Source organism: Glandiceps talaboti, chromosome 8 (genome assembly GCF_964340395.1).
Source record: "Glandiceps talaboti chromosome 8, keGlaTala1.1, whole genome shotgun sequence".
In the NCBI taxonomy this organism is placed as follows: domain Eukaryota; kingdom Metazoa; phylum Hemichordata; class Enteropneusta; family Spengelidae; genus Glandiceps; species Glandiceps talaboti.
The window spans coordinates 12,986,614-13,011,366 of record NC_135556.1 but is presented as its reverse complement, the minus strand read 5'-3'; the positions used below and the strand labels follow the sequence as shown (position 1 = coordinate 13,011,366).

Genomic DNA, 24,753 nt, shown 5'->3' with positions numbered 1-24,753 from the left:
ACCTGGGGCACAGCTCTGGTTCAAATCTGTCCAAAGGACTTTAGCCATTCAGAAAATAGGGTAACAGTGGGGCTTAAATCTGCAGATTCCAAGCTGACACTCGAACAACTCGGCCAGTCTTACTCTACTCCATTCATTCAGTATTCCACCAAGATAGATCGTAAAAACTTCACCTAGTGTCCTATAAACTTTGACAACTTCAACAAATAAAGTAAACTTGAAGGGAAATCAGTGAAGTATCAAGACACATCACAATCAATTCTCAGTTCATATGGAATTCTTACTAAAACACACATAAAGTCACATACCTTCATGTCTTCCAAATTCACTTCTACATGTTGCACATTTTCCTCTGTTTGGTACATGCTAATGGAGGTCACGTGACTAAAATCAGCCAATAAGGAGATCATATTATTCTTCATATTGATCACATGACTAATACCGTTCTTTGGACCAACCAGAATAGTGATGTCAGATCTTTTCTGATCTTCAGACTGTGAAGAAGAAGTCAAAAGATTAGTAAATGTGTAAAAATGTTTGTTATTGTACGTACAATAACAAACTTTTTATATACTTTTTAGCTCTTTGCAATGTATTGAGTTACAAACACAGACTTTGTCAATGTTCTTTAACATTGATTTTTGAAGTAGGAAGCCATGATAAAATTGTTTTATAAATCCAAAATCCAAAACAAATACCCAAATCCTCATCCATATCGCCACTTTAACACAGTATTTGACAGCCATATTTGATTCTAAAATGACTTACTGATGCCGATAAAGGCCGACTTACCATAAGTGTAGCAGTGAACGACCTTCCACCAAATAATCTGATTTCCCCTACTATCTTCAAGTAATGTAGTTTGGCCTGTAATGCTGTCAGACGCTATCAAAAATAAAACAGACGAACAATGGAGTTAGTTGACCATTTACACCACACACACACACACACACACACACACACACACACACACACACACACACACACACACACAGACACACACACATACACACACATACACACACACATACACACACACATACAGACACACACACATACACACACACACATACACACACACACACACACACACACACACACACACATACATACAGACACACACACGCAACAGAAATTATAATTGCATTTCAGTTTCAATGATTAAACATGTTTGAAAAGAGCCAAATTCAACCAAGAAACCTCACAAAATAATTAGATTATGAGTAAATTTGTCTAATTAGTGTAAATAATAAACTGTGATGGATGGGCGCAACATACCAGATCTATACTATAAACAGTGAGCATGAAATTCAAGCAACTCAAGTTTACACATCTAGTTGTACACACCCATTGAGGTTTATTACTCACACTTATTGGAAAAATTAATGTTACTTATATAAATTTTTGTAGATACTACTCACTTAATCTGAATATGATTATAATTTCTGAAGTAGTATTCATTCACCTTATACTGTAGACTGTCTTATGCTGGTTAATGTAAAAACAAAAGATTGCACCCTTTGGCCACTAGGGGCACTACTCCCCACTTTTGTCCTTGTGTGATGAGCATTTTAACACAAGTTCATTTTAGAACAAAGAATTCTGCAGATTCTTTTGGTCTATTTTTTTTACCTCTCCTAAAATTTTCAGTTATATTCCGCGGTGGATCAATTTTGGAAGTGAAGAAGACAAGGTACAAGTTACCTACCTTTTGTCCTGGTGCTATCAGGTTTTGATTCATTTTGATATAGTGATTGATAGTTCTTCTGACATCTTTTAGTTTAACACCTTGTAGTACAGACTCTGGTAGGAATTTATCAAGACCACAATCTTTCCTGTGAACAAGACAAGCCGATGTGTTACTTTTCACAAATTATTTTTGGTTCACGATGCATATATTTCAACATACTAAAATGGCACAGTGGTGAAAGAAACAAGTCAATTTGTCACTTTACATTCTTTACTGTTTCTACAGGCTGTTTCTCAAATAAAGGGCATGGTAGTGAGAGAGAGACAAGTCATTTTTGTCACTTCAAATTACTTTTGGTTCAATCTGCATGTTCCTTAAAGTATATGGCAAAGCGGTGTGAGGTGGAGTGTAGAATGATTACATGTTGACCATTGTTATTCTCTAATACCTTTACTGATTGAGGGAGGAGGTGGAAGTGGGGTTGATACTATAGTAAGGAAAAGATATCGCTTGGACTTTGGGTTTGAATTTCACAAATATCTTGTACTCAGTTACAGTTACATTACATATACTATGATATAGACTGAGAAATAATCTGGATGACAGCATAAAGATGATGGTGGTGATGGTGGTGGTGGTGGTGATGATGATGATGACAATAATGGTGATGGTGGTGGTGGTGGTGGTGGTGATGGTGATGATAATAACTGTGATATTGACTACGAAAATGATACTTACTCCAAAGCTTTGATTGATATTTTGGCAGTCTGTTTACTATTAAGGACATGTTCCTGTATTTGTAATGCTGCTAGACGTATTGCCACATCGTATTTCAACTCTGACCCGTACCTGCCTTCTACTACATCATTGCAACACTGCAAAATAACAACAACAAAAATTGACAAAAGATACCATAACGATGTGTTCTAATATGCCATATTCGACACTGTATTTCAACTCTGACCCATACCTGCATTCTACTAACACACTGCAAAATAACAACAGAAATTGACAAAAGATACTAAAATAGTCTGTGATTTTACTAGCGGTCATGTTGTGGGTCAGCCTTTCCATGTAAGCTATCTTGTTCCAGTCACTGACATACATTGTAATGCCCCAGACTCTTGCTCTGTAAGGTAAGCTGTGACGGGGCGCCCTCACACATCGGTCAACTGATGAGAGAGGAGGACTGTGAGGGCAGACTGACATGACATACCTTACAGTCTACCAGACTCTCTGCTGGGGGTGGCTATACAGTCAAAAGTGTCTTGCTAACAAAGACTGGATTTCACTGGGTACTTTGAACAGTACCCTAATAGTGTCAATATTGTATTATTTAAAGTCTAGCTTACCTGTATATAAAAGTAATCGAAGGCTGCTGGATCAGTTCTAAGGAGATCATAGGCATCTTTTGGGACAAAACTAACACGGAATAAACACTTCCATTGGTGTGAATTGGGTTTCATAGAAATCTAGTGAAGAAACAAGACATGAAAAACATTAAGTTTAAAATTACACAATAAAGTACATGTGTTTATTTAAAGGGACATGTTTCAATACCAGATCATCGCATTAGTGTTAACTTAAAGGACACAAGCCGAGTTTACACATGTTTGGATGTAGTTTATAATGCATATTTATAAGGTACTCACAGTGCTGGACTTACTAGAGCATGTTTAGCCACCACTTGCAATTAACTGAACTCAAACCTGGTATCTAGATATACTTTATCAACAATCTGAACATGTAATTTATTGTACATATCAAAAAAATCTTCACGAAATCCCTACTATGCAATCAACAGTTTTAACAGCACCAGAAGACAATTGTAATATTATAGAAAGCATGCATTGCGACATTAAAATCATTGAAAAATAGTTTAATCAAGGTTATTATGAAAGTATTTTCACTTGAATAAAACACTTATAAACTCAGTTTGTGCCACTTTCAATAAGGATTACATGGGCTACCAACATTTTCTATAGCTCTGTCAAAAAAAACAAGATTTTCATGGCTAAGTGTTCATTATAATTCAAAGTGGGCCTTTAAATAGCATACTGACTCTGGTGTGAGCATCATAGCTTAAAATTGTAATAGTCTTAAGCTCAAACAATGAGAAAAAGTGTGTTTTTTACAAAGTGATGCTTACTACATCTTAACTCCTAAGGATTTCATCATTCCGTTTATATATAGCTTTCATCTAATTTTTTTTTTCAGACGGTATTTTTGTAACTAACTAATAATTATGAAGCAAAATTATTATGGTGGATGCCATTACACACACACTAAAAAACTACTGAGTAAAAGACAGTGAAATGGAGTAGATTCATTTTTAGATCATACAAAATGCTACTCATGTATTTTATTTTTGGTTCTGTACCTTTTGAAGTGTTTCATGTTCTTGTAGAAAAGACAGCTTGGATTTGGACGGAGAGTTCATGTCTTGCATCAGAAGTGAGAAGTGCTCCATTGAATTTATCCCTAATTTTTGTTGAAGGATAGTAATCACATCCTGAAATGGATCAAATACAACAATTGAAGGTGAAGAAGTGAAAAAAAAAGTCTGACATCATGTGACCATCACATGACTATCACATGATCCATCTGTAAAGAAAGGAACTATAAACTGGTAAGATATATTTTGACCAAAGACATTCATCAGCTTTGTGATTTACATTAGTAAAGATACCTCTTGTTGTTGAACACCCACCATGCTTCTCAACCATTTGTTCTTGGAGTGAGAGCTGATAGCAGTGTGGCAAGACACATTGTATCTTACAAATGGAAGTGATCTTTTTTTGAGTGAGAATTGAGATAGCGCCCTCTATGGTCAAATGTAACTTTTTATAGTCAACCGATCAACAGGTGGTCACTCGGGGCATATTGACAATAAGGCCATTTTCATATGAAAATGCAATTGTGTTTGCACCTACCATTTATGCGGAGATGCCAAAAAATGCACATGATAAACAAAACAATTTTAAAACTATGCTGAAAGTGGATTATTTTCCAAACAAACAGCGTCTGTGTAAATGCAGCCTAAGTAGTCTGGTGTAACATTGCATGACATGAAAAATAATGACAAATTAGTAAAATGGTGAGAAATTTCATTTTTTTTCATTTATTTTTTCTTTCAAGTCTCTCTAACATACAAATTTATATTAACATTCATTATTTTTTGTGAACATTTCAAAAAAGTTCATTAACAATATGAATTTGAATAAAGGGCAAAATATTCAAAAGAGTACATGCTGTAATAGGAATACTGAAGTAGATGAAATGATGAAAAAGTGTACATTATAAATATACCACGGGTATGGGAGGAGTTGGATGGGGGTTGGGGGTTGGGGGGTTGGATATCAATTTTGAAGAAAAATGCAGCTGAACAAAAAAACCCAGAAATATATTACCTTGACGGTTGTTTTACTGTCATATTTGAATGATTTGGTCTGTCCATTCTCTAAGTACACTTTGAGTACGCTTGGTAAATATAGTAAACTTGGATCAGACTTAACCTGCAAATAAAAGATGAAATATCAACATGATGACAACTTCGGATAATATATTGATAAATTTGAGTCTGTGTATTAAAATTATAATATTAATAAAGGCAATCTATAAGGTATATAATCTCTGCAAGCAGAGCTGGAGGAGCAGAAGTACCGTAAGTGGATAAATTTACTGTATGAAAAGTGGATTCACAGAAACTGGATACTAGGCCATTAAAATTTATACAAGAATGGTAGATGGAAAGTGAAACTTGACTCTCTTTTCTTATTTTCAAGATAATTTCATCTCTATTAACACACCGGAATGATTAGAGCTAATAACAGATATCTGCTTCCGGAGAAGAATAGGTGAGACTTTAATCTATCTTTTCACTTTTTGAACAGATATTAGGTTTTGTAGGATCACTGAAGCAAATCTCATATATCTCCCCTGATATTATTCCACTAAAAGGTTAAAGGGGCACAAGCTGAGTTTATATTTTTTGGGGGAGTCTTTTGCTACATATTCAAAAGACACTCGTAGTATTCTATGTACTGAAACATATGTAACCGTCACTTGCAACTGACTGAACTCAAACCTGATATCAAAATTATAACTTATACATGAGTCGATGACATAATTTTTAATGTGTATGAAAAAAAATCATGCAAATCCCTACTATGCAATCAGCTGTTCTAACAATGTCAGACGACAATTGTAATGTTATAGAAGGTATGCATCAACATTACCAGTGTGCTAGGAGACTTTATCTTAGATTGTATGCAAGATTTTCACTTGAGTAAAAAAAATAATAAATTCAGCTTGTGTGACTTTAATATACTAGCATATGAAACTGTGGAAATTTAGAATTATAGTGGTAACACATAATCCATAACGAGGTGAATATGACATATATGTAACCATAATTTTATAACCCTTGGTATTTTGATAGACATTGTGTCAGAAAGTAAACATGATGTTTGCATACCTAAAGGTATTGATAGACACTTTTATATAGATACATACAGACTTACAGTCGATATAATTTACAAAAACTTTTTTTATACAAATAAAATTTCTTGATAATTTCAGTAAAATACTATCTAGTCTGTTGTGTTCACTCTTTTTGAATAATCAAGACTTTTTCTCTCAGACTTGAAGTGACAAGGCCCTTAGGTAGGTTGCTCATATTTTCCTTGGCTGAATGAATACAAACATTAGGGAATATATCTAATTGCAATGATTTCTATTGAAGACACACATCGACACATTCTGGGTGTTTCTTTTGTCAGTGGAAATACAGAAATATAAAGCTTTGAGAGAACATATATATCAATATTTGTGCACCCAATAAAATCACAAAATACAATTTCTCCGAATCATATCTAAATGTAATGATTTCTATACAAGACACACATCCATACAGTTATCAAATTTATTCATTTTAACTCTCAGTTTGCCAGTCAGTTTGATATCACAGCCAGTCAGCTTGATATCACAGCCAGTCAGGTTGATATCACAGCCAGTCAGGTTGATATCACAACCAGTCAGCTTGATATCACAACCAGTCAGTTTGATATCACAACCAGTCAACTTGATATCACAACCAGTCAGTTTGATATCACAACCAGTCAGTTTGATATCACAACCAGTCAGGTTGATATCACAGCCAGTCAGTTTGATATCACAGCCAGTCAACTTGATATCACAGCCAGTCAGCTTGATATCGACATCAAAACAGTGTGCAAGTGTAATAACAGGACCCCTTGCAATAGAAGTCTACTTCACAATAGCTCAGTAGACAAATGAATGGATTTTGATGGAACTCACAATTTGCCCCACGACTCAACTGATTTGATGTCGCTAGTAGCTATGAATAGGAGTGTCATATACAAAGATAAATGTAGACCCTACTGATTTGAAGTTGTGAATAGGAATGTAATATAAATTGATAACGTAGCCTGAATAGGGAACAAAAGATGGCATTTCGCAGTCCTTGATTTCATGAATAAACTATGAACACTTTCAGCTGTGCCAATAAATCTTATTTTCATTTCACGAGTTTCTTGAATAATTTATGACATCCGTTGAATTTTCTATGGAGTTACTGCTTCAACTTTACTTAACTTGTTATACCCCAATTTGTATACATGTACTGGGAATTTGAAATGTCTCCCAATTCTTGCCAAAGCTTAGACACTGACATTTGTTCGTTTAAAATGGAAACCTGATTTTTGTTATTTCATTTTTGAACTTCACTGTTGTAGTTCCTTGATGACCCCCCCCCCCAAAAAAAAAAAAAACAACAACAAAAAAACCAAACAAACCCCCCATTGTTTTAAAATGATAAAAAAACCCATCATATTCATCCAAGATGGACACATTTGTATTGTTTTGTGTGTGTGTGTGTGTGTGTGTGTGTGTGTGTGTGTGTGTGTGTGTATGTGTGTGTATGTGTATGTATGTATGTATGTATGTATGTGTGTGTGTGTATGTGTGTGTGTATGTATGTATGTATGTATGTATGTATGTATGTGTGTGTGTATGTATGTGTGTGTGTATGTGTGTGTACGTATGTATGTATGTATGTATGTGTGTGTGTATGTATGTATGTATGTGTGTGTGTATGTATGTATGTGTGTGTGTATGTATGTGTGTGTGTGTGTGTGTGTGTGTGTGTGTGTGTGTGTGTGTGTGTGTGTATGTGTGTGTGTGTGTACAGTGACTATGACAAACACAATGGAGCTACAAGCCAAACATTTATCATTTACAAACATTAAAAACAAAATGATAAAAAGAAACTAAAAAGCAGTAACATAAACTATCAGATTTGATCTGAATTCAGGGTACTTCTGAAACTATCAATAGTCAAAATGATCCATTATGTTTGCATGTTGATATCGCCATGGTAACAAACAACTTTGAACCCCCCCAGCAGTCTGGTTGATACATTAATGACTATAATTTTTAGTGAAATATTCCATGACATACTAGATTTATGATTTATTTACTCTTTTTTTTTAATAATACAAAGCATTATTTTAGATCTTTATATAAACAAACAATAATCAATTTCTCAGGTGATGATGATACTCATTTGTAAATTTCGATGTTTGTGTTCTTTCTGTGCAAATTTCACTCCACAGTCAGTGGGTGGTGATATGCTATGGTTGAAATATACTGTGAACAGCGCCCTCAACGGTGTTAAAAATACAGTAAATTTACCATATTTTATTTATTTAATTTGGCACACAAACATTTTGGGATAGACACTTTTTGTCATTTTGGTTCTTTTTTGGCAGAATTGGGCAATTTTTCACTACAGAGTACTGATAGCAATGTTACAATGTGGGCAACTGTATTGTTTTGAAATAAATCTGCCTTTATTATCAGTGCAGTACATGTATTCCGAATTTATCAGTGAGAGCGATTCCATTGTAACCACACTGATTTATTTTGGCGCAAATATCCACCAAATAAGCTCAAACATATTTAGAACCAAATACAAATATTAGCAGTATTTTTTAAAAATTGAAGTTTATCAAACTTGCAGTTATCAGACAAAGTCTTCTATCAAACTTAATATAAAAATGGTGCTGAAATATGAATGCAAAGATAGTCAACACTGGCTTTGTACAAAGACTTTCCAATTATAAAACACAAATGTATCAATCATTGATAAAAAAATCCCCAACAAATCCTTACAAATAACAAATATTTTATCCATGCCTGACAGAGAAAATCAACATTTTTGCAATTCCAACCAAATCAGATTCCCATTGTTCCAGAAGAAATATCCTTAATCGATTACAATCTTGCTGGTTGCCATGGTAATTAAAAACAAGGTGGAATTTGTACGTTTTCCTCTGACAGTCACAAACAATAGTTCACCGCACAATTCTGTAGTTTTTAGCTGACTGCTATTGAGCTCAGTAGAAATTTTCATCAAAGTTGTTCATTGACTAGTCAAATCAGTAGAAATTATTTGTCAAAGTTGTTCATGGAAAACTGAACTCGCTGGGATTAGCTTCATGTGAGTATATGCTGTGTTGGGGGGGGGGGGGGGTTCCAGAAGCAGAAGATAAAAGTTGTATAGAGCTGATAGTCGGGTTATTACATGAATATTAGATTGAAACTGGTGGATATTAAAACTGAGAACATGTACCATATGGGGAGATTAAGCCATTCTGCCACAACCCATCAGCTACGACACATCTTAGCAAAGTTTATATACAAATCCCTGCATAGCATAATCATGCGGCGAACCAAGATGATTCTCAAAGAATCCAAACACTTTGTCACCTCTGACCTGAGCTCCGAGGATTTTCTGAGGATTCATCAAAGTTTGTTGAGGACAACTGAAATATGTGGGAATAGCTCTATGTGTGGAGACATATTATATGAGAGAGAATGCTATACTTCAATTCTCTGACAAGTCACATAGAATACAAAGATTAGATATACTCCTCTTTGTCTCGTTTCCATTATTCAACCATGGCTTCAATTCCAGTAAACGGGTCATTTTCCAGTTAACAGGACAGTTTTTTACGCAATGAAACTGTCCCAAATCTTGTTAACTATCACAATGAAACTGATCCCTATCTTGTTAACCATCACAATGAAACTATTCAAAACCAAGGCCTCAGTTCCAGTAAATGGGACACTTTCCAGTTAACAGGACAGTTTTTACACATTCAAACTGTCCCCAATTTTTTTAACCGTCACAATGAAACTATTCCAAATTTTCTTAACCGTCACAATGAAACTGTCCCCAATCTTGTTAACCATCACAATGAAACTGTCCCCAATCTTGTTAACCATCACAATGAAACTGTCCACAATCTTGATAACTATCACAATGAAACTGTCCCCAATCTTGTTAACCATCACAATGAAACTGTCCCCAATCTTGTTAACCATCACAATGAAACTGTCCCCAATCTTGTTAACCATCACAATGAAACTGTCCCCAATCTTGTTAACCATCACAATGAAACTGTCCCCAATCTTGTTAACCATCACAATGAAACTGTCCAAACTCATACACACAAATACGCTACCACACCTAAGACTGTGCAAACATACCCAGAATTCCCTACCCCAGTGTACGCTAGTCAGTTCATAGCTAATTCAAATACTTTTAATTATCTTATTTTTCACAGAATTCATGCGATGCAGAGGTGGTGAAAGTGACTTTTCTTGACCTTAACTGACATGAATGATCTCAGTAAACAGGTTCATAAGGTTGGAACTTCAATAATATACAGGTAGTAGAGTTCTTTGATACACAACCAAGTTACCTTTGTTCATATCTGCGTTTTGACAATGTGACTGTTGTCGTTACGACAAACATGATTAATGTTCCCTATATGACCTTTACTTTAGTTCTACAAGCTATGATAAGATTGACATTAACACCCACATACAAACACACTAGACAAATACCATGGCATGATTACCCGATTAAAACACCCCATACAATATTAACAAAGATGTTATATTAACACTGTAAGCATGACTTACAATCTTGCCCATGTTGGGGTGAATTTCTTCAGTAAACCGTACACGAGATGGATTGCTTTTTAACTTCAGTTTTTTAGAGATACTCAGTAAGGATGACTTCCTACCGCTGGTTTTATTCATGGAAGGCTGGGCTACAGTCAGTAAGATGAAGTCTTGACAAGACCTGGTGGACAAATACAAAAATGCATTACGCACTTATTGCCTGGCTATGAGGTCACTAGTAGACATCTATTACCCTGAGGGCTGTTATGCAGCAACTATTTCTCGAGGCTGAAAGCTGAGGGAAATAATTGGATACATATCAGGACTAGGGGTAATGTGACATCTGAGTTGTACTACGGCCTGAATAAGGCCAGTCAATAAGTATTTTTTAAGACATCACAGTCAAAGTAAATCACCGGTAGAACTCCTGTGCTGCTGTAATAGTGCCCTAGGAAAAATACAAAACGAATATAGCCGGATATATGCAAATTGAGGTCACTATGGGTCACTAGTCCATACCACATGATACAATCTAAGCCATTCACTGGCGGCTGTAGTATGAGAACAATGTGTCATAAACAATACCATGTGCAAGCCAAGTTGAATGCATTCAAACAAAAAATTATTTTTTACGCCCAGGTCATTCTGTGTCTATGCTCCTGTGTTCTGTATTAAAGCTCAAACGTGAGTCAACACGTTCAAAGTCACCATCATTCTTCCTGGTTTTTCATAAATTATGCTTCCTGCAGCTATAACTATCTCATTTTGAAATATCTTTCTTCATTCATTCAAAAATACTCATTTCCACCAACACATAAAAGACAAGATCCTGAAGTCATTCATGTATTCCTTGGCTGAATGAAGAAAAAATATCAGAGATAATATCTAATGATTCCTCTTCACTGAATGCTTTTCTTTCCTTAGATGTAAAATCAAGTCAGCCATGAAAATTAAATGATTCGTATTTTAATGATACCTACAGGTGGTAAAATTCTGCTTCAGGTAACAAATTTAGAATTAAAGGTATTTGTATTTTGTATCCACTGACATGGGTCATTATATCACTGAACTGTCTCATGCAAAGTGCACAAGAGTGAAGTACTGGACACATTCACAAAAATGTATCTTTTGTGTGTGCGTGTTTTCAAAACTCACCTAACTTTGTTGATGATGTAGTCGCGATGCACCATCTTCACATCTTCATTGTTAATTCTCAAGATTTCATCACCGGCAAATAGTTTACCATCACAAGGACCACCTGAAAGATTTGATTGACACACAAAAAAAAAGTTAATAAAGAAATGGAACAATTTCACCTCTTTCATAGCCTAGTTTCCAGTCATGCAAGGATTTTTTTGGCTCTGGCGTTTGAACTACCATGCCTGGCATTTCGCTAGCAACTGTTTATTTAAACCTAAAATTAAATTACGATTTCCCATAGCGATGACTGGATATGGTAATTATGTGCTTAGCTTGCCGGCAATGTATCTTAGAGTCTGTACATTTCCACACTATTTACAAAGTTTACCCAAAGCCTACCAAAGGGAATTCTTGCCAACTTACGAATCTTACTACGACAGGTTTTCCATTGGCAGTTATAAATCAAAACCCAAACGCTGGATTGCTATTAACCTTTATAAAGCCTGACACCTTAATTACAGAGTTACAGAAACCAAAATCATTAAAGAGTTAAAAGTTTTATCTTTCAGATCACAGTAACTTTGTACATTTCCACCCTACTTACAAACCCAAAGCCAGAATTCTTGTCAACTTACCTTCAGTAACTGATCTCACTACGACAGGTTTTTCACTCCCAGCTACAAATCCAAACCCTAAGATTGAATCTCTCATTAGTTTCACCTCTCTTTCCACCAGAAATAAAGACTCATCTTCTCTTGGGTCGTCACAACTTGTATTATTCAGTAAATGGCTGCAGAAAAAAAAAAAGACAAAAAGAAGGAACACTTAGTTTGGTGATAAATGATAAAAGTGATTCAATTACTTTGATTGAAATAAATTTACATTAAACTTGTGGTGAAGTAACAGTATTGTAAACAACAGAGGAGGGCTACATGGGGACTCAGAGTGAGCTGGAGTTGCAGCTAGTCTAGCCTGATACCTGATGGAACACATTATGAAACTATTGGTTATTGGTATAACTATCAAACATATACATCAGATGGTAGAAAGTTGAATACTCTACTCAGAACAAACTTTTCTAATATACATCTGTGAGTATATAATATATCTTTTGTGTGTGTGTGTGTGTGTGTGTGTGTGTGTGTGTGTGTGTGTGTGTGTGTGTGTGTGTGTGTGTATGTGTGAGTGTGTCTGATGCTCTGCTGACACACATGATTTTTATTATCCAAGGATACCTATCCCTCACCTGAACTGAACTGAACTGAACAGAACAGAAGATGGAAGATGGCATACACATGATAAAGAATACATGGGTCAATACCGACATGAAGATAAACACTAAAAGCATGTCATGTATGTACTAACTATTAAACGGAACCCCAAAATACTCCTGTTACACTTAAAGCAGGACTTGATGGCATTTCATGAAATTGAAGAAATCAAATATACTACGCAGATAACAATTTTCCATTAGGAACTCATTCAGCTATTAAAACTAAAGAAGTAAATTGCATCAAAAAAGCTACATGTACATGCAATTAATTTCTAGATGGCAGCATGTATGGCTTGTGACTTGTATATTACACTTTATAACTATAACATCTATACAGTGTTACCATATGTAATTATCCATGGCAATGATGCTGAGAAAATATTTGAACTTTCCAAAGAAAGGCGTACATATATCAAGAGTATTGTAAATATAATGCCATATGGCTCTAAGTGACAGTGACTGATGTACATGTATACCCTGCTAAGAAAATAAATGTCTAAGCATGTCTGCACTTTTCAATAAAAAGTGAATAATCTAGGGTATTGTAACGTGATACCTTATGACTGACAATGATGGATATACACATGCATACCTGGCAGCTAAGCAAATTTCTGAAAATGTCAGAAAGAGTATAATCACATGAAACCAACATTAACGTGGGCATGTGGATGACAAAGGAGTATTTGTTTTGGATTTTCTATTTATAAAATAACCTTTATTTTATTTTTCTACTTTGAAATACAATGTCAAAGAACATGTATCAAGTCCGTGTTTGTAACTCAATAAATTGCAAAAAACTAAAAAGTGTGTGAAAAGTTTGTTATTGTATGTACAAGTAATTTATTGAGTTATAAACATGGACTTGATATAATGTTCTTCTTTTACATTGTATTTCCAGGTAGAAAACCACAGTAGACTTGTTTTACCAATTCAAGTTCCACAAAGGAATAGTCAAAATTTCATCCATAACGGTCACTTAAATACAAAAGTGTCTGTTCTTTCACATTGTCACCAGTCGGCAGTTCTGGCTAAGGATTTGAAGTCAATTATCAATGCCTTTATCAAGTAACTATGAGGTGTAGTCCGCTAGATTTGTTCTGGGTCACATGACAGGTCATGTTTCCCATATAAGGAATATGATAAGGAATACCTGCTGCTAGGACTGTAAAAAAAAACAGTGTAAGCAAACTTTACATCTTTGAGGACACTTTAACATCATTTGTTTAGTACTATACTAAATGATAACTGCAAAGAAAATGTCTGAACTTTTGAAAAAAGTACATACATCTAGAGTACAGTTCAAAATAATGAGTGACAGTGATGAATACATACCCAGCTAAGCCTGAGTATCTATAAAACTAACAAGTCAATGTACATGTATACCTTGAGAAAGTAATACTTATCACCACTGGATACTCTGCTGTGAAAATGGCAGAAATTTCTAAAAATATACCAGACAAGAATTGCAATAGCTTTTTTGTATCATTTAATGCTTCATCATTATGTTAATACATGATGTAAATTGGCATCAATATACTAGTAACTGTCAGCTTTGTACTATTTTGTAAGAATTCAGAATGATTGACTTTCCACACTTTTATCATTAATTTCTTTTCTGTCTGACTGCATTCACTGAATGGTACCACACAGAGAAAGGTACACTTTACTGTCAGGAGAGTCTTTCATAATTCATTTAATGATGCCCGTATATGCCAGGTATATATTTGTACATGCATGTCTGGCATATGTAAGTTATTGCTGCTGACAATACATGTACATAGTGCTGGCTATTAAAATCCACATCCTGTTTGTAGTCAGAAAGCCGAGACTCTATCAATGATAAATATTCAAATTAGTTAACTGCCTGTTTGATGGTAGTGTTCACTGCCTCTGTTTGATACACCCACGCATTAACCAATACGAATCTGCACATGCAATACTTTATGATTATAGCAAGATTAAATGAATAATTTCTTGCAACATATTGTCTAATACGTGAAACAAACTAACATGCCACCATGCACACATCAAAACATTGGTACCGGCATGTCTATGTCTAGTTGTACTTCTTTAAATGGTTTATTTCATTTACTCAAAATGTAGCAAGAAATTGCTACCTTGCTGTCTTCAAGTGTTGATGTACTGCTTCTTATTGGTTACTCCATCGTTGTATGAAACAGACCCAGTGAACACAACATGAAACACGCTGTAACTTATCTCTTGTGTCATCATTATATTTTTTATATCAACTGTCAAATCTGCCACAATAAAATCACACTTTTCACAACATTAAAACTTTTACATATATTTCCATTATCTGTACTCTAAAATTCCCTAAGCAATCACAAATATTATTACAGAAATTACTTGCACGGGTGCATGTGCATAATAGTAGCATTTTCACTGCAGTACAACACTGAAAACATCATTGAATACCTGTATGCAAATGATATGCAAATGTGGATGCGATTGTTCACTAAACATGAAATCGCATGATTGCGCTATATGATTTTTATGGAAATTTGCAGTTTTAGATAAACCCATGTAATAATAAGAGAAACCCCATGACACGCGAGTTTCTGAGTGGGTACTGAGGGATATTTGCACTCGTGCTTGCAGTGTTTTCTGCTGCACTTTCATGAGCGTAGAGAAAGCAGAAAACACTGCAAGCATTTGTGCAAATACCCTGAGTACGCCACACTGCACTCACATGTCATGGGATACTGTCATATTAATGTCCATCTTTTGGACTCGTCAGCTCTAACATCCTTCAAAGGATTTATTACAGTGATGTGAAAAAACCTGTCTCTTTAATATTTATATATCTGTATCATTTTGTTGCTACATTTTGAGTAAATGAAATAAACCATTTAAAGAAGTACAACTAGACACAGACATGCCGGTGCCAATGTTTTGATGTGTGCATGGTGGCATGTTTGTTTCACGTATTATCCACTATTTGGCTAATATTTTTAATGAACAAATTTGAAACTATAAAGTCTTGTGCTGTAAATTTATGGTCAATGTAGAAATTTTCCAATTTGACGAAAAAAAATATGATGTAGTATTTAAATATTAAAATGTTTTGTATCTAGTTTAATATGCCACGAAGACACAGACAGTCTTTTTAATATTCTGCATTGCACTTATCTATTAACACTTTATTATACATGCGTGTATCTATGGCACAATGTAAACACACTATTTATACTCTGTTACCATGACAATACATACACATTTGAAAGCACATTAATGTACATTATAACTATCTCTTTGTATTATTTCTAATAGTATCTACAGATACTAATACATTTGTGCCATCAATAAAATGTCCCAGAAGATGTTTCTCAGTTACTCATGGCCAAATCTCTGACAGATATATGTCTTCAACAATAGTCATCCATCCATACTAAGTGTATGAAGGATACATTTTGGGCAATAAATTTCTATAGAAACTGGCATGGTCACACCTTGAAACAATTTAGTACACAGTCTGGTCTGTATTGCATTCAAATTTGTCTGGCATTATTACTACTTTCAAAACATAATTTGGGCAGTATTCCATAGAGACCAGTCTATCTATCGAGTCATTATGCCACTTAAAAGCACATACATAACCTTGGCAGTATTCTATAGCAACTAGTCTGTTATTACTACACCTAGACATGTACAGAATCTGGGCAGGATTCCATAGCAACTAGTTTGTCATTCTACACCTAGACATGTACAGAATCTGGGCAGGATTCCATAGCAACTAGTTTGTCATTCTACACCTAGACATGTACAGAATCTGGGCAGGATTCCATAGCAACTAGTTTGTCATTCTACACCTAGACATGTACAGAATCTGGGCAGGATTCCATAGCAACTAGTTTGTCATTCTACACCTAGGCATGTACACAATCTGGGCAGGATTCCATAGCAACTAGTCTGTCATTCTACACCTAGACATGTACACAATCTGGGCAGGATTCCATAGCAACTAGTTTGTCATTCTACACCTAGGCATGTACACAATCTGGGCAGGATTCCATAGCAACTAGTTTGTCATTCTACACCTAGGCATGTACACAATCTGGGCAGGATTCCATAGCAACTAGTTTGTCATTCTACACCTAGGCATGTACACAATCTGGGCAGGATTCCATAGCAACTAGTTTGTCATTCTACACCTAGATATGTACACAATCTGGGCAGGATTCCATAGCAACTAGTTTGTCATTCTACACCTAGACATGTACACAATCTGGGCAGGATTCCATAGCAACTAGTTTGTCATTCTACACCTAGATATGTACACAATCTGGGTAGTATTTCATAGGAACTAGTCTGTCATTACTACACCTAGATATGTACACAATCTGGGCAGGATTCCATAGCAACTGGTTTGTTATTACTACACCTAAACCCATAAACAATCTGGGCAGGATTCCATAGCAACTGGTCTGTTATTACTACATCTAAACACATATACAATCTGGGCAGGATTTCATAGCAACTGGTTTGTTATTACTACATCTAGATATGTACACAATCTGGGCAGGATTCCATAGCAACTAGTTTGTCATTCTACACCTAGGCATGTACACAATCTGGGCAGGATTCCATAGCAACTAGTTTGTCATTACTACATCTAGATATGTACACAATCTGGGCAGGATTCCATAGCAACTAGTCTGTCATTCTACACCTAGACATGTACACAATCTGGGCAGGATTCCATAGCAACTAGTTTGTCATTCTACACCTAGACATGTACACAATCTGGGCAGGATTCCATAGCAACTAGTTTGTCATTCTACACCTAGATATGTACACAATCTGGGTAGTATTTCATAGGAACTAGTCTGTCATTACTACACCTAGATATGTACACAATCTGGGCAGGATTCCATAGCAACTGGTTTGTTATTACTACACCTAAACCCATAAACAATCTGGGCAGGATTCCATAGCAACTGGTCTGTTATTACTACATCTAAACACATATACAATCTGGGCAGGATTTCATAGCAACTGGTTTGTTATTACTACATCTAGATATGTACACAATCTGGGCAGGATTCCATAGCAACTGGTCTGTTATTACTACATCTAAACACATATACAATCTGGGCAGGATTCCATAGCAACTGGTTTGTTATTACTACACCTAAACCCATAAACAATCTGGGCAGGATTCCATAGCAACTGGTCTGTTATTACTACATCTAAACACATATACAATCTGGGCAGAATTCCATAGCAACTGGTTTGTCATTACTACATGTGCATCTAAACACATACACAATCTGGGCAGGATTCCATAGCAACTGGTCTGTCATTACTACATGTGCATCTAAACACATACACAATCTGGGCAGGATTCCATAGCAACTGGTTTGTTATTACTACATGTGCATCTAAACACATACACAATCTGGGCAGGATTCCATAGCAACTGGTCTGTCATTACTACACCTAAACACATACACAATCTGGGCAGCATTCCATAGCAACTAGTTTGTCATTCTACACCAAGATACGTACACGGTCTGGGCAGGATTCCATAGCAACTAGTTTGTCATTACTACACCTAGGCATGTACTAAATCTGGGCAGTACACAGTTACATAAATCAACATCATTACAACAGTTAAACATGTACACGTACATACGTATCTTTATGTCATATATCCTTGATGGATTTCTAATTACAAGTATAAGTAGGAAAGATTGCTTTAGCAGACACATGTCATGTATGATGAAATACTAACTACTAAACTACTAATACTGCGATCCTAACTATAATAACTGTTAATGTATCTGTAAACCCTAGCTGACGGACAGTAAATTTCAAGATTAAACCTAAAAGAGTTTCATCCACAATCCGATACTTTATCGACTTTGTACAGTAAGACTGAAGTTGTGATAATGAGAAATCTATGATCCCCCATTACTTGGAGATATATACATAGTAACAGTAAGATATATGATGATATGTAGTTGTAACTTATGTAAGTGTTTGTTAGAGGCATTTGCAATACTCTGTGAATAGGAATACAAGAAAGCATAAAATGATGCAATTACACTAGGCAGCAGTCTTAAAAAGATGACCAATTTATTTGTATACATCTATCATTTTCAAGAGAAATCATTTTAATTATATTTTTCCCTTGAAGGTACATTTGGATGGAGAATAATATATACAATCTCTAAATTCAAAAAGACAATTTTTAGACTTGTGACCTATTTCTATGTAACAAACTCAATTACTTTGCTGTCGTCTGCAGTATGTAATTTGAAACATCAAAGAAGTTACAATGTATTTCTATTTTTAGCACCAGCTGACATTCTCATCAACTTGAAATTTAACAAGTATACTTACTTGATGAAGTAAGGTTTTCCGTTGTCATCCAACGCCACCTCCCATCCATAGGGTAAGGCATCCCGACAAGTCCAGTTGACTTCAGGTGGTAGCCAATGAGATGTCTTATCTTGGTGGCTGTAAAGAACACAACAATGACCAAGTTAAATACATAGAAATTTATGCCTAGATATTTTTCTAATTTCTGCAATTTGAATTTTAGGCTATTGCTTCAATGTCTTACACACATCCGGTGCATTTACATGTATTTTACAGACTGGGTAGCATACTACTGTCATGGTTGTGTGTGTGACTGTTACAATTCTGCTTTTGCAACTGCTAGGAAATCACAAAGTTGTGCAAACTTTGCTAAGAAATAACTTTAAATGTCACGCGAATGCATTTTTTACATCTAGGCATCCGAAATAGAAGATCTGCATGTATTTTGAGTTACCTGGTTGAAAATTACTTAGATATTGTAAACAGGAAATATCTTCCATTATGACTTCTCTGGCAGTACAAGCAAAAATTATACCTATTTCCACTTTTAGTAATCACTGAATCCAATTCAGCTGTCTTGCTGACAGGATATGCCACAAGTCCGAACATAAAAACTTCAAAATTGGGACAATCATATTTCACCATGCCTTGAGTCAATCATGAATCAATATTCAAGTCAAAATTTGATTTTTCTCAGATTAAAATCAAGAGTAATCAAGAAGGTAGAAAAGTTAACCAGGTGATGGAGATGATGGCCATATTGCCTAGAGAAAGATGAAGTAGAAAGAGTCGTATCCTGGCAACAGTCTTTCATTCTTTGATGACAACACATGGTACCAAGTAATTACTCGTCTACTATACAAGCTGCAAGACAGCCATTTAGAGAAAATATTCGTTTCAAACCGAATTGCAGTAATTTACTATAATATGGAGTAAGGCTACGCTAACAAGGCAATGTTGAGTTAATGTTACAACTGGCTTGACTTGAAATCTGCCTATATTGTATCCTGTATTTAGTCTAAGGAATGAAATTGATTTCAGGCACACATGTTCTTAGGGATGATCGCACAATATCACGCAAGGTTGATAAGTGAACTTCGTTCGCTTAGAAGGGGAAGGGGGTCTGGCGTCAATGCAATTGCTGAACTCATTTTCACAGTTTTAACCAAATCTCAAAAACTTTCACGCCTTTAATGAAAACAGGTTTTGTATCTACTACTGAGATGTTCATAAGTTAATGTGATATACAGTGCTGGGTTTCCGGTAGTTTTTTAATGTGTTTACCATCATGTTTTTGCATTGCATCGATCATGGTAGTGTGACCACTACAATTTTCATCATGTTTTACATCATATATAAATGTGTCGATGTCGCACTTGTTCATTTAGGGGGATGGCAGGTTTTTTTTGTCCTAAGCGAACTAAGTTCGTTTATTGACCTTGAGTGACATTGTACGATCATCCATAGACAAACAAACAAATGAATTTCTAGGATTAACTTGAAATCTGCCTACATGTCCAAAATATTCAGCTAAAAGGAATATACATGCAAGAGATTTAGTGCAATCGTGCTCATCATATATATATTTAAGGTAATGCACATTTAATATTGCAACTGGCTTTCCAGAATTTGAAATCTTCCCACATGTATTCTGTAGTCCATTGTGGGAATTAAAGCGACTTTGAACATGCATGCACGTCCATAGATTGTAATTTGTAGTATGGGATTTGGTCTAGGGATGAGGTAATTGAGGAGGGGAATGATGGACTGACAGTATTTAAATTCGATTGACAGATATTTTTATGATTTTTAACATTTGAATATAATGGACTATGCCATTTGTGTCGAGCAAAGATGTATTTGTTTTATTTCTGAATTTTCGTTTTACTATGTTAAGAATCAGTATGCTAGTTGAAGAAAGCAAAAGGTGCTCTGGGATCAGGTGAATTAGTATCAAATAACACAGATTAGTCTTCTTTGAAATGTTATACCCTTTGTGATATATCCTATCTATGTTACAATGAAAGCTTATAATAAAATGCAACAAACTGTCATCATCTGGCGCCACAACAATCTTATCAACATTGCTACATCTTATCAACTGGCAGGACAAAAATGGACGTACATTTGTTACATTTTAATCGATCGACATGCCTGAAAAGTATACATTGTTACAACATATATGATTTGGCAACAACCTGTTAAGATATTATTACATTATAAATATAACAAAGAATAGTAGCAATTTTGGTAAGATTTTTGTCACAACAGATGCAGAAAAGAAGAAGTGTCAGTAAGATCATTGTTGAGCAAGCAGAAGATAAGATTTAGCACTTTTAAGTTTTAGACATTTTTTTGTCATTAAAGCCAAATTATAAAATATAGCAATGATAGTGAGATTTTTGTTGAGCGGGACAATTATTTTTCAACTTCCGTTGTAATTATGTTTGAACATTAATTGACTGCTAAAGTTTTTTTTACAATCAGGCTATACATGTCTGTTTGAAATATCAATGAGTCTTAAGGTCTTGGAGTAAATCTGTTATTCATGCGAAGACTTACGAAATAGGTACATGTAATCACGATAATACCCAAGCCATCTGATCATACCACGGCATTCTATAAATACCAAAGTACCAAACTGAAACTACATAATACATTAATTTATACCTCAACTTTCTTAGCTTCATTCAAAGCTTTGTTAAAATGAATCCTAAAGTTAATGACAATATTGGTTGGGTCAGCTAATTTCACAGATTGGTTTTATCATTTACTATATTGTTCACGATGCTCAAATCAGCATCATTTTTCCATTAATGATAACCCTGACAAAAATGTGATCTCTCAAATAATCATCAATATGAAGAATAGTTTCTTAGAAATGAAAGAAGCTAATTTGATGATTCACCTGTATTTCCTTGAAATTCTAACTCTGAGAGATCCGATTCCTGATTACCTCATTATGCATTGTATTCAGTTCATACAAATTATTCGGATTTGGTCATCGTCAATGATTGTGACAGTAATAATCCAATTATCTAGTCATCGCATTTCAATTTACAAGAAATCTATTATGTGGCACTACATGTACATCTACGGACTTCTTCTTCAAGCATATTTTTCATAGTTGTACCTTTTAAACTATCTTTACTACATTCTTACTAAATAGACTTTAAATTGTTGTTCCCATACAGATACACTAATTTCATGAGCTCATACTTTTTTAATGATAATTCTTTATATGCTGGTGTTCTGTTTGAATGATGCATCGGACATATTTTGATTACTAGGGAGTTGTGGGCATAATTTTGCTTTGCCAACATTTCAATCCTAATCTCTCATTTCACAAGTGGAGCCAGGACATCTGGACAGGAATCTCTGATATATGGGTCATGCAAATATCAGTACTGTGTGATACATCAACATGAACAGCAACTTGTGGAGCTGTGTCCATTTTGGGGCATTTGGCACAATATCTTGTATAAAACAGGTGGTTTAAAAATAACATATTAATGTTTTTTGGTACCTAAAAATTGCTGAGTTGTTTGATATTAAACCTGTTCATGTTTTGGCAACCAACAGATTTATATGTTTAATTATTATACTATCATAACTAGGCAAAGCCCATGAGCTTGCGCAGGGGAGATTCATTTGTGACCAGCTGCCTGGGCTGCCTCACGACGATATTGTAGATAGCACCCTCTGTGTGGAAAATGCGTGTAGAATGTGAATGCATACTCATTGTGCCGCAATGCATCCTTGGGTAAAATCACCCAAAAAATATCGCATAGTATATATAATGTGCATGCATACTAGTCATTGAGCTGCTACGCGAGCTATAATATATATAGAATAGAATAGAATCTTTATTGCAACCATTTCTTCATTGGATTTTCTGCAATAAGTGTTTGGTGCTAAAACAAACTAATAAATATATCAACTAGAGTAATAACAGTTAACAGAAATAACAAAATAAGGTTTACAGGAAAGTGTAAACTTTAGGTTAGATAATATGCATTACTACCTCAAGATTGGGGGATTGTTCGATAACACAGTGTTAATACTTCTAGTTTGGTATAACTTCACTGAGTTCTATCTATTACAGCATAGATGAGATAACTAGTAATACAAATACAATCACATCATCATAGCCTATTATACTACACATCATAAACCTAAGTGGAGAATAATGGCAAACAGACAAAGAAAACAATCACATTAAAATGACAGTAATTGTTTATGCAATTCATTCATGGGTAACAACAGACTCCCTTTGACAATACCTTTACAACTTTTTAGTGTACATGTACAAGGGGGCAAGTACTGACATGAGTTTTACTTTCAGTAAATATACATGAGTTAAATAGGGGGTGTTGATTGCTTTGGCAATGTACAATAGTTAGAGGTTTGGTGTAATGCAAATAAAAGTTCAATGCTGGATAAATTTACTATGGTCCATTAACTTGTTATTTGTAAACAATAGTGGTAGTAGTTTAGTGTATCCCATTCTATCTTCTATCATTTGACTTAACACTTTGAATGGTCCAGAGGCCCAACTTCAACTTTATAAGTAAATTGTCTCAGAAAGATGACTCAGAAAAACTGACTTTTCATTTGGAAACTAAAGTAATGTGCATCATCGTAAACCATGGCCTCTTTTATGGCACCGTCCAAAACATGCCGTCCAGAGGTTCGTTATTTCACAGTATGGGGGAAGAAATAACAGCTCTGGCTTGCGAGAATGAGTAACGTTCCAAGCATTACATAAAAACATAGCAGCGTGACTGATACTTGCTCTCAATATTGATCTGCTTACCAACTATGTTATCAAAGGCCAGGGTTTTTAGTAATCTCCTGTTTTCACACTAGTTTTATCTTATCAGTGGAACCTAAGGATCACTGGTGCTGGACAAACTTTTTCTGCAGTTCTACTAGATGGTTCACTACCTACAAATTCAGACTATGTGCACTACATGTACCGGTATATAAGGAACTAAACATAATGCTGTCCATGACAAGGGATATTAAGATCTTGAGGTTTGAGTTATCATATGCATGGCTAGAAATTATAGCAGTAGTCCATGTAGTTAAATATTGTTAATTCCAAGTCCTTTTATAGTATATTGTATTTTTTTATATCAGATTTCACTTTTTACTGGCAAATTAACATATTACTGCCTATCTCAGATGACTGAAATGCAGGCAACCAGTCAGTATTCGTCAGGTTCAAAACCACCACAAAACAGCCATTTTGGGGTTTCCTTCTAACTAAGATAAGAAGGAATCTCAATCCACCAAAAATATGTGTATT

The 24,753-nt window shown here is 35.1% G+C and overlaps 1 protein-coding gene across 1 annotated transcript; it reads right to left on the bottom strand.

Moving 5' to 3' along the window:
- Positions 1-427: 427 nt before the first annotated feature.
- On the bottom strand, positions 428-20,087 carry LOC144439210 (FERM and PDZ domain-containing protein 4-like). The gene is made up of 13 exons (XM_078128482.1): positions 19,978-20,087; positions 19,464-19,580; positions 12,460-12,614; positions 11,840-11,942; positions 10,703-10,865; positions 6,587-6,898; positions 5,101-5,205; positions 4,071-4,202; positions 3,043-3,162; positions 2,429-2,565; positions 1,709-1,835; positions 793-885; positions 428-487 (listed from the first exon to the last, which is right to left on the bottom strand). Exons 1-13 carry the CDS (start codon positions 20,085-20,087, stop codon positions 428-430), a joined length of 1,734 nt encoding a protein of 577 aa, XP_077984608.1.
- Between the last annotated feature and the right edge of the window lie 4,666 nt (positions 20,088-24,753).